We start from the raw sequence: 10,846 nt of genomic DNA, 5'->3' as shown, positions 1-10,846 counted from the left end.
AGCGTGCCCCGCGCGGCGCCGGAAGTGAGTGTGCATTTCCGGCGGGGGGGGGGGGCGGGTGTCGGTGTCGCTGCCTCCTCCACCTCCCTCCGTCCGCCGCCATGAAGGACGTACCGGGCTTCTTGCAGCAGAGCCAGAGCTCGGGGCCGGGGCAGGCCGCCGTGTGGCACCGCCTGGAGGAGCTCTACAACAAGAAGTGAGTTTTGGGGGGGGGGGGCCCGCTGCCGTGGTCACACCTTCCCCAGGGAGGGGGCCGCTGCCCTCGGCGGGGCCGGCCCAGCTCCCGGCCGCCTCTCCCGGCTGTCCCGGGGCGTTGCTGTGGGGCCGTGCCCCTCCACACGCCTCCCTGGGGCCGGGCGTGTGCTGTCCTGGTCTGTCTCGTAGAGAGCGGGGCTCCGCGGCCCTGTGCCGGGGTGCGGCGTGCCGGCCTGAAGGGCCCTCCGTGCGTGGGACCGGGCTGCTCCCCGCGTCCCGTCTGTAACTCGGTAGTCCTCTGACCAGCACGTAGCCATGGAGAATCGGGGAGTTGATTTCCGCGTTGTTTTCCCTGGGGTTGCTTTGTGTCGGTGCCCTGGAGGGGGAGTCTCTGCCACCGGTTTTCGTTTCTGACTCGTCTCCGTCATTAGTCGGAGCAGCTGCAGAGATGGGCGGGCTTGGCAGACTTGGGGTGTGAAATACAGGATGTGGCACTGGCTGAGGAGCTGGTATAAAGTGTGAACTCGCTGAGTGACCTTCTTGTTTCTTAAGGCTCTGGCACCAGCTGACTCTGCAGGTTTTGGACTTTGTTCAGGACCCTTGCTTTGCCCAAGGAGATGGACTCATCAAGGTGAAGTGCTTGATTGTTTCCAAGGGTTTTAGCTTTCCCTAGTGAATACAAGTGGTGGTATTTTTGTACCAGTGAAAAATAAGCAGCCTGTGACTTGTCTCTGGAGAATTATTAAACTAGGTGAATTCAGCTTTCTGGGGTTTATGCACTAGATGTGAGTGTGCAGGATTTGGTTTGTGTGTGAAAATTCTGCTAAAATTAAATGTGTCAATTTTAGGAGCTTCAAAATGATTCTTCAATTTCATTCACTCAAGACTTTTGGGGGGGGGGCAGGAGGAGCCTTTTTCTTTCCCTTTTGTAACAAGGGGTTTACAACTGCAAGTGTAGGATGGATTGCCAGGTGTTCACAAATACTTCAAAGTATTCAGTAGGTTATTTCACCCACTGTCTGGGGACTTCTTCCAGTTATGAAGATAATGGCATACTCAGTCCAGAGTCACATGTTCTCTGTATGCTACAAGTAATCATGTATTTTTGCTCTCATTTGTGTTTTTAGGTTAAAATTCAGCTTCCCAGGAGCTAGTGATTTCCATGATAAAGAGCCATGGGTTTCTAGAGACAATCTCTTTTCTGAATGTGTGCAAAGAGAAATTTGAAAGCTTTAGGCCTGTGCTTACTGTACAGTGATAAATGCAGACATGCACCAGGCCAGCCTGTAGCAGGGAGGTGTTGTGTTGTAGCACCTGCTAGCTTGTGAGTTTCTTGAATCACTGCTTGCAGTTGGAAGGAGACTGCAGAGATCAAATTATCTAAACTGAGTGATTTTTGGCTCCCTGCATTCTGTACAGTGTAGACATTTCTGTATTGGATCCCCACTACTTTGTTGGAAAAATGAATTGGAATACAGTGAAAAGCGAGTTGAAAGTGTTGTAGCTGAAATAAAATACCCTTTTGCCCTGACTCTTGATATCTTTGTGCCTACAGCTTTATGAGAACTTCATCAGTGAGTTTGAACACAGGTGAGTTTGTTTGCTTGGAAGTTTTTAGGTAACCTACTGTTGACTCAGACTGTTACGACAGTGAGCTTTTTGTTCTAGGGTGAACCCCTTGTCCCTGGTAGAGATCATTCTTCATGTAGTCAGACAGATGACAGGTAAGTGTCCTTACCTCCTACTTACAGTATTTTTAGTAACTGATGGCTATGAAATTTGACTAGTTAAAAGTAACAGCTAAATCTTCAATGTTAAGCTATTGTCTTTCTGGTGTATTGAAAAGGGAAAGCATTAATCAGAGCTTAAATAATTGTTGCTACATAGAGTAGCAAGTTGTGTGCTTCACTAGAGAAATGGCTGGCGAACAGAAAGCCTGGCCTACGACAGTAGCGCCTTTTGAAGTTTGAGCGGTACGCTATAGAAAAAATATATTCCAGTAAAAGGATATATTTTTAAGTTGATATTTAGTTCCATGGGAATTCCTGATATTGCTGCCTTTTTTTTTCTTTTTTATAATTCTCCAGATCCCAATGTGGCCCTTACTTTTCTGGAAAAGACTCGAGAAAAGGTATTTTTGAAATTGCTTTTTCTGGTAGTCCACCTACGGGAATTGTTTTGCATGTGAGCATATAGGGTATAGCTGAAGAGGCAGATATGTGTGTGTTGAAACCTATGCTGGAGAATACCTACTCCTTTTCTCAGTGAACAACTCCGTATTTTAATGGAGGAACATGTTAACAAATGAAATGCAACCAACAGTCTAGGTTTCAAGAGCCTATCTGGCTGCAAAGGTAATACTCTCTAAACATGTATCTTTGTGTAACTGCAGGTAAAAAGCAGTGATGAAGCTGTCATTTTGTGTAAAACAGCCATTGGGGCACTCAAGCTGAACATTGGAGACCTGCAGGTCACCAAGGTGAGGTGATGACTTGAGTAGTTCAAGCGTTCGGGTAGTTTGGAGCACTCTGACACACTTCAGCAATTGCTACAGCATGGACCTGCCTGAGTCTGTGCTTCAGTTTTGAATGAGAAGATAAGTTTGCAGCTCCTAGGATTTCCAGGAAGACCTGCGGTTCTGCTTTACATCTTGTAGGCCATAAAAATGGCTGTATAATACTTATGGCCAAATCTCTGAAGCTTCAGTAAGATTCTGATGCACATAGCCTTTGAGGTGCTGTTGCTTATTGGTGGCCTGCAACTGATCACTGCAGCTGTTGGTGTGCACAGCTCAGGAGAGGGGAAAAATACCTTGATATATTCCGGTTCGCAGCTTAGAGGATCTCATTAATTCCACAGTGTATGTGCTGCTTGTTGGCGAGCTGCTAATGGTGACTGAATTAGTGTATCGTTTCCTGTGCTAAGCATGTTGTTTATTTCATCTCTTGGCTTTTTTTAGAACTGTCTCTTAAATATGAAATGAGAGGTTTTTTTATGCAGCGCAGCTTTGTGTCTCTTAAAGCAAGTACAAAGTTTGTGGGTTTAGTGGGTATAAGTATATATAAAGTGTGTGTATATATATGTATATAAATATAGCTGCAGGGTTGTTTTTTGGGGGTTTGGGGATGATTTTTTTTTTTTGCTAACTACTATGTAAAGGGAGAATGCCATGGCTTTTTTAATGCTGTGGTAGTGGCTTTGGCTGTGGTCTCATCTGTTTTAGTACTGAGTGAATATTACTTCTGGACCACACAAGAATGCTGTAACCCTTATGGTGATGAACTAAAGGCTGGGAGCATGGGTGTGTATGAGGTGTACTTTCACCTGTGACAAAGAGGTTCTTGCCCTCCTCTAGGAGACCATTGAGGAGGTTGAGGAGATGCTGAACAATCTCCCTGGGGTGACTTCAGTTCACAGCCGCTTCTATGATCTCTCCAGCAAGTACTACCAGACAATTGGGAACCACGCCTCTTATTATAAGGATGCTCTGCGCTTTCTGGGATGCATTGATGTTAAAGATCTGCCAGGTAACTCCTCCTTTGCCAAGCGTAGAAAGTCCTAGTTTTCTTTCTCTGTTTCATCACTTCAATGTAAATAAATGCACTGGCAGAGAACAGGTTTTCTCAACATTATTTGGAATCTGCCATAGTTAGGCCAGGATCTAGCTAGAATGAGGGGGAACCCACAAGAAGAATGGCTGAGTAGGGTTCTGCTCCTAAGCTGCATTGAGGTGATGGGAGGGGGGAAGTGCCCCCACCAGAAGGGACAGTTTGTTCTAGTTTCCAAAAGCCTTCACTGTAAATTCAAAAAGTGGCCCTTTTGTGCTACTGCTGTGGTGGCTGCAGGCTTCTGAATTTCAGGCTTGGGAGAGGATGAGGAGGAGGGCTGGGAATGATTTAATACAGGCAGAGAGAAGGGTGAGGGAGGGGTTGATGGGGCTTAGACTCCTGCTTCATCCAAACCATTTTTGTTGTTTTGTTTTTGGGTTTTTTTTGTTTGTTTTTTTTTTTCCCTTTGGGTTTTCTTGCAGTATCAGAGCAGCAGGAGAGAGCATTTACCCTGGGACTGGCAGGGCTCTTGGGAGAAGGTGTTTATAACTTTGGGGAGCTGGTAAGTTGATGCTGCATTGCTTCAGCTGTTGGCTATCAGGAATTGATTTTACCCTATTAACATTATCCTGCCTGTTTTTTGCAGCTCATGCACCCTGTTCTGGAGTCCCTGAGAAACACTGATCGGCAGTGGCTGATTGACACACTTTATGCCTTCAACAGTGGTAATGTAGAGACGTTTCAGTCTTTGAAGTCGGCATGGGGTCAGCAGGTGAGTGAATGAGTTGCTATATTGCTTAAGGCCTAGGCTCGGTATTTACAGAGGACACTTAGATTCTGTGGACCTTTACTTTAAGAATTCCTGACTCCGGTGCACTGGTATTATTTTAGTCATAGCATAGTAATGTTTCTTTCATCTTGATATGTATCGTTAGTTTTCTTTTGGCTTCCCTCTCTGAAAAAAGTAAAGAGAAATCTCTTGTGATTCAAGGGCAAAGCAAACAAGAATGTCATGCAGTTCTGCACAGGAAGATAATCTCTGATTTAATTTCTATAATGCCATTTGCTCCCAGTATTAAACTGCTTCCAGTGTAAAATAGTGGTTTTCCCTTGTGTTCTAAGAATTTTGAGGAAAACAGTGGTGGTGTTGGGTATTAACTACATTGGCTGTACCGGAAATTATTGACATAGCGGTAATTTACAGGTTGACTTGTATGTCCACTTGTGCAAGGCTGTGACCTTTGATAAAAGGCTGCTTACCCTGTGAAGTGTTGCATTTTGTTGTGCAGTTCTTATGGTTTACTTTACGGAACCATTACCAGGTAGTGGGTGGGTTGTAATGACCTTCTCCCTTGAAAATGAAGGTAGTGGGTCCCCAAGTGGCTTACTTCTGTGGGTAGCATGCTGTTCTCCCCTTGGGGGGAGGGGGGAAGTAATAATGAACTTATTTGTTTAATTTTATCCTCTTGCAGCCAGATCTGGCTGCAAATGAAGCACTTCTGCTGCAAAAGATTCAGCTGTTATGTCTTATGGAGGTGAGCCGAGAACTGTGATGTGTTAAATGTGGGACATGGAAAGGGCCTGCTCCAGCTACCTTTGGGTGGGGGTAGCGCTGTTAAATTTTCTGTTCTCTGCTGGGTGCATTCATTCACTCATGGTACAGAAACTCATGGGTATAAATCGTTGACTGCGAATTTTGCCTCTAGGTGGTGCCAGAAGGCAAATACTGCTGGGGGGCGGGGGGGAGTGGGGAAAGCCTTGTGGTGTGCTACTTGTAGTTTCAGGGGTGTGCTCTTTCAGGCAGGATGTGGAAATGGGGAAGAAAAGCGCAAGCTTTTTATCTTGAGAGTGGTATCTGAAATGACAACTCTTAAAGTATGTTCTAGTGTAACAAAGATTTCTAAAATGCAGTTAAAATCTTAGTTTCCTATGGACTGAAAATCTTTTCCCTGATAGGTAACCCTATCAGGTTTAAACAGTTTCTTTCCTGTCACTTGAAGGCTTTGGCTTTGTTGTTACTGAATAATACTGGTGTATAAGCCTCCATGGCCTTGGATTTTTTTCAAAACCTTAAATATTGAGTTATCTGAAGTGTAACGTATGTTTATAGACACCCACATACCAGTATGTGTGTATGTTAATGTGTGTGTATATATATATTTCACATCTAGCGTTTTATTGTGAATGAGTTTACCACCTATAGATACTGTGTTATCTCAGGGATTTGATGCGCACTGAGACATTTCAACACTGATCGATCTGCTTTATTTGGAGGTTACATTGTTACCTAGAAAATCTGCTGCTTGGAGAGGAGGGAGTGGTACGACTCCTTTCTGCTGATGTAAATGCATTTTTCTTTGAAGTATTTTGATTAAATATGAGAAATGCAGTTGCTACTGCAGATTGAGAGCTCAGCAGGGCAGTATGAGGGAAGCTGTGCACACTGTTGGAAAAAACTAAAACTGTGTGGGATTTTTGTTTGTTTGTTTACTTGAATTCAGATGACTTTCACCCGGCCAGCCAATCACAGACAGCTCACTTTTGAAGAGATTGCCAAGAGTGCCAAAGTCACTGTGAATGAGGTGAGTTCAGGTTTAGACAAACTTGTTAGTGTCTATGTTCTGAAGATCTAAAAGGGTCTGGATAGACCTACTCCCATAGGTGAACTCTTAAGTAGAAATGTTCTCTCCTGTTCTTGTGCATTTGGAGAACTTTTTTCTTTTTAAGAAGGAATTAACTGGTGCTCCTGTTTCTTGGTAAATAAATTTCTGAAGATTCTTAGTCATAGTCTAAAGTTGGAAGAGAGCTCTGTAGGTCGTCTGTTCCCACCTGCTCTTGAAAGCAGGCCTTTGGATTAGGTTATGCAGGGCTGTGCCAAGATGTCTTGAGTATTTCCAGAGAGGGGAAATGTCACTGATGTTTAATTTTTCTTGTGTTGAGGAATCTTCTTCTGTTATCCAGATGGTATACCTGCTGAAGCAAATCCTGCATGTGGTCTCTTGTCCTTTCACCCCATGTTCTTGTGAAAATAGTACCTCTTATCTTCCGTGTTACTGCCTTTTAGGAACTGGGAGACTGTGATGAGGTATCCCTGAGCCGCCTCTTCTAGGCTGAACAAATAAAATTTCTTCCTAATGTCAAGTTCTCAGCCTACTGGCCCTTTGCTAGATTCTCTCCAGTTTTGCAGTGGCCCCCTAAAACTGAAAGGGGGTGATGCAAAACTGGACATGGTGCTGCAGCTATGCTCCAACAAGTGCTGAGTGGAATAATTGTTTCCCTTGATCTGCTTGCTGGCTGTGTTCTTACTGATGCAGACCAGGACACAGTTCCCCTTTGTTGCTGTCAGAGCACACCCCGGCTCTTGCACAGTTTGCTGTCGTGTCCCCGTCCACCACCCCCCCGACTCTGCTCCTTTCCATCAGAGTATACTCTGCTGAGTATACTCAGAGTATACCACAGCCAGTCAGTCAGACCTCCGTCTGTGCTGTTGCTTGGGATCGTTTGGTCTCAGGTGAAGGGTTCTGTGCTTATCTTCACTGTGCTTAATGTGATTCATGTTAGTTCAATATATTGAGGCCTCTTTTCATGGTAGCTTTTATTTCCAGCACATCAGCCTCTCCCTGCCAGTGTGCTCTCATCTGTGAGACTGTCATCCAGCTAGCTTAAAGATAATTAAATAGTATCAGACCCAGTGTCAACCCCTAAGAAGCGCTACTTGTGACCAGCTGCCTGTTGAACTTCAAACCACTAACCACTACTGTTTGAGCTCAGTGGATTTTTCACTCATCTTGTAGTCCTACTGTCTGTTCTGTAGCTCACTAGCTTGTCAACAAGGATGTGGTAGAAGGTCTTGTTGAGCACTTTGCTAAAAGAAAGGTACAAGGCACCTACAGTGCTCTCTTCAACCACTGAGCAAGTTATTTAATTTAAAAAGGCAGTCCTATTGGTCGAGCACATCTTGACCATGGTAGATCCATGCTGACTTTTTCCAATTACCTTGTCCTTCCTGGGATTTCAGAGAAAAGAAAGGAAATCTGCTCTTAGAGGAAAGAAGTCTCTCCTGTATATGTAGATGTCGATTAAAACCTAAAAGAGGATGGATGTGGGAGAGGCTGCAGCTGTTCTTGAGTTTGTTGTGTATAGTAAAGTCTTCCACAAGCTTGTGCTATTTAAGGGTTTTATTTATCTTGGGGGAAACTGGGTGATTCTCAATTGTTTCCTTCCGTTATTTTATTTTATTATTTTTAGGTTGAACTGCTGGTGATGAAGGCGCTCTCGGTAGGCTTGGTAAAGGGCAGTATTGATGAAGTTGATAAGAGGGTGCACATGACATGGGTACAACCACGTGTGTTGGATTTACAACAGGTAATGACCAGCTTGAATATTAAGGTAGTTCTAACATGTTTTCTTGTGTGAGGTGATCTGGAAATTAAAATAAGAACTGTGAAGGGTCACTGTCTGAGAACTAGTCTCCTTAGTGCTTCTTGAAAATGCTCAGGGAAAGAGGAATTATTTCCGCTTTTCCTCATTCCTTTTTATATTGCCACCTTTAGCTCTTACGTAGGGTACATGGTGCATGTCTTTTGAAAGCCACACAAACCACCATAAGACACAAATGCTATGACTTTTTCAGAAGGATGTAGACATCTGTGTGGCTGCTTCAAGCCTAAATGCATGAAACAAAATCTTGGAGTATCTGGGTTGTAGGTGGCATGCTTGTCTTGGGAGGAGAGGATTCCAGGGTGATAAAGACAAAGGTGCTGAGCTTCTCAAGTTCATCCTCCTAACATTTTAGGAGACTGTATAGGGTGCCTTTACCTTTAAAAAAAAAAAATCAGTACATGTAATACTAGCTTCAAACAATTCCTTTTGTGCATTTCAGTTTAACTTTAAACATTGTTGGGTTTGATGGTAAAAGATGTTAAGTAGCATCTTTTCTAGATGCATGGGGTTTTGAGAAGTTGTTTGGGATCTCAAATGTTTGTCCTTAAAGGTGAATATTGGTATTTCCAGGAGTTGAGGCATTAAAGTTATTGTGGGCTTGCCTTGCAGATCAAAGGAATGAAAGACCGCCTGGAGTTCTGGTGCACAGATGTGAGGAGCATGGAGATGTTGGTGGAGCACCAAGCTCATGACATCCTAACATAGAGGACCTTGCACTACCCCTGGGAGATTAATTTCTACTGCTACTGATGCTAGCAGCACTCAGACCACTGACTCTGTACTGAATTATATTGAAGGGGGGTGGGTGGGCAGAGGGGAGAGCAGCTTCTTGAGCTTGTTCGAAGGAGTAAGTGGCCTTTTGCTGTGTAACCCTTTGGTGCTTGGAGTCAAGATTTCCCTATGCGCTAACATTAGTGGCACTGACATGAGAGCTCCCATCCTGCTCTCGTAAAAGGAGGACAAAGGCTCCGCAGTGGTTGATTTATCAGCCTTGTTATCAAATTGTTGTGGGAGGATGTGATGCTGGTTGCATGTTACAGGAGTGGAAGCTATTTGCCAGGTAAAGGGGTAGCAGAAGCTCCATTATGGAAACATGCTAGAGAGGTGCCTGACCATTGTATGTGGTATTACTTAGTGGTATTGGCCTTAGGAGGGCATGACCTTCCCTGGTAACCTCTCTGCCCCTGCCCCTGCAGCAGCCCAAAGGCAGCATTACTGAAATCATCTTTCTCCTTTTGCCCTCTTTCTCCACAACCCCTCCTCCTCATCTGCAGCAGAGGGAGTGTTTACTCCATCAAAGGGTTTTTTCCAGGATTACCGTTTAGTGGATGTGGTTTTATATACTTTTGGGGGTGGTTGTCTTTTACGAACACTTTGTGCTGAAGTGAGATGCAGCAGTATTGCTGGAATAAACTTCTCTGCCTTCCCTTTTCTGTAGTTCTGTTTGTCATCTTCATAACTTGCAGTTGGGCCTTTGTTCTGTTTAAAAATACGCTTCCTTTTAAGTTTCATGTTACAAAAATCGTCTGTCCAAGGACAATACAGATTTAAACAGTCTGTTAATCACCAGTGGGATTAGTATGTAACTTACTTAGCACGTGGTACCTTGGCATGTACTTTATTGTCAAGTTCCTTTCTTTTGTGGGAAGCTGTAGTTCTGATGCCTTTTCTCAAGTTGAGTAAGCATTATGGACTGAAAAAGCCTAAATAAGGCCTGAGACAAGTTTTTGTTCTGCTTCTGCCTCTTAACAACTGCTGCTTTAAAAGCTTTCTGTAATGTAATTGTTTTGCCCTACTGCTGCTGCGATGCCTTTATAGGGATGGAAGATAATTGTGCACATAGAGAATTTGAAACAAATGCAAGTCTGAACTGAGGGCTACCTCCAAGTACCATTTGGATGCATAGTACTCCTAATCATAAGGCAGTAATAGCAAACTACACTAAGGTTTTTAACAGTAACTTTAAATTGAACGGGAGTCATATTCACGTATCTGGCTAAATTCCTTGGGATGTAAGTGGATTTTGAAATGCTGCTGCCAATGTGTCCTTCGCAGTGCTGGTTTGGTTACTACTGTGATTCAAGAGCTCTAGCTACCGGTTTGATTCTCTGGTGTCACTCTAACAAACTGTACTACTGGAATTTTTATACTTTGCATGCTTTTTCTAGTTTGCTGTCTTGACTCTGAGGGTTTAATGCCAGCAATGGAAAAAAAGAAAGCATGTGGCTGACACCAGACTGCTACACAGGTGCAAAGATATTTCAGGCAAGGGAGACTTAAGCTTTTAAAAACAAAAACCTCAAATTATCAGACCCTATACCTGGTCACCCTCCACCCTTCTGCCTCTCTTATCAGTTCTGGCCTAAATTTCTTCCTGGTTTGGAGTTGTTCAGTTCTGAATGCCTGCCTCTTCCCTGTCCAGCCCATCAAGTCTATCATTTTGCTCTGTCCTTGCTAGTTTGGCTGTTGGCATGTGCATTGAACCACATTTTCTCCTCCTGTGTTGTGAAATTTGACTTTCCCTGGTTCATGCTTCATCTTGTCTTACAAAGCTCATTCCTGATGTTGCTTTTACTGACTTCAGAAGAGCATGTGGAGGAGACAAGCATTCTGATCAGGAAAATGTTTCCTTTATTTCATAGCTAAGGACAGGAAAAAGG

At 43.9% G+C, this 10,846-nt stretch overlaps 1 protein-coding gene across 1 annotated transcript; it reads left to right on the top strand.

Annotated features, from left to right (window-relative positions):
* The first annotated feature begins 11 nt into the window (after positions 1–11).
* On the top strand, positions 12–9,619 carry PSMD13 (proteasome 26S subunit, non-ATPase 13). Its single transcript, XM_075048567.1, has 13 exons — positions 12–196; positions 748–826; positions 1,751–1,785; positions 1,864–1,919; positions 2,283–2,326; positions 2,588–2,674; positions 3,551–3,722; positions 4,226–4,305; positions 4,390–4,515; positions 5,216–5,278; positions 6,245–6,325; positions 7,992–8,108; positions 8,796–9,619. Exons 1-13 carry the CDS (start codon positions 102–104, stop codon positions 8,889–8,891), a joined length of 1,131 nt encoding a protein of 376 aa, XP_074904668.1. The 5' UTR covers positions 12–101; the 3' UTR covers positions 8,892–9,619.
* Positions 9,620–10,846: the final 1,227 nt, after the last annotated feature.

Source organism: Buteo buteo, chromosome 16 (assembly GCF_964188355.1).
Source record: "Buteo buteo chromosome 16, bButBut1.hap1.1, whole genome shotgun sequence".
Lineage (NCBI taxonomy): Eukaryota > Metazoa > Chordata > Aves > Accipitriformes > Accipitridae > Buteo > Buteo buteo.
This window is presented reverse-complemented; position numbering and strand designations above follow the sequence as displayed.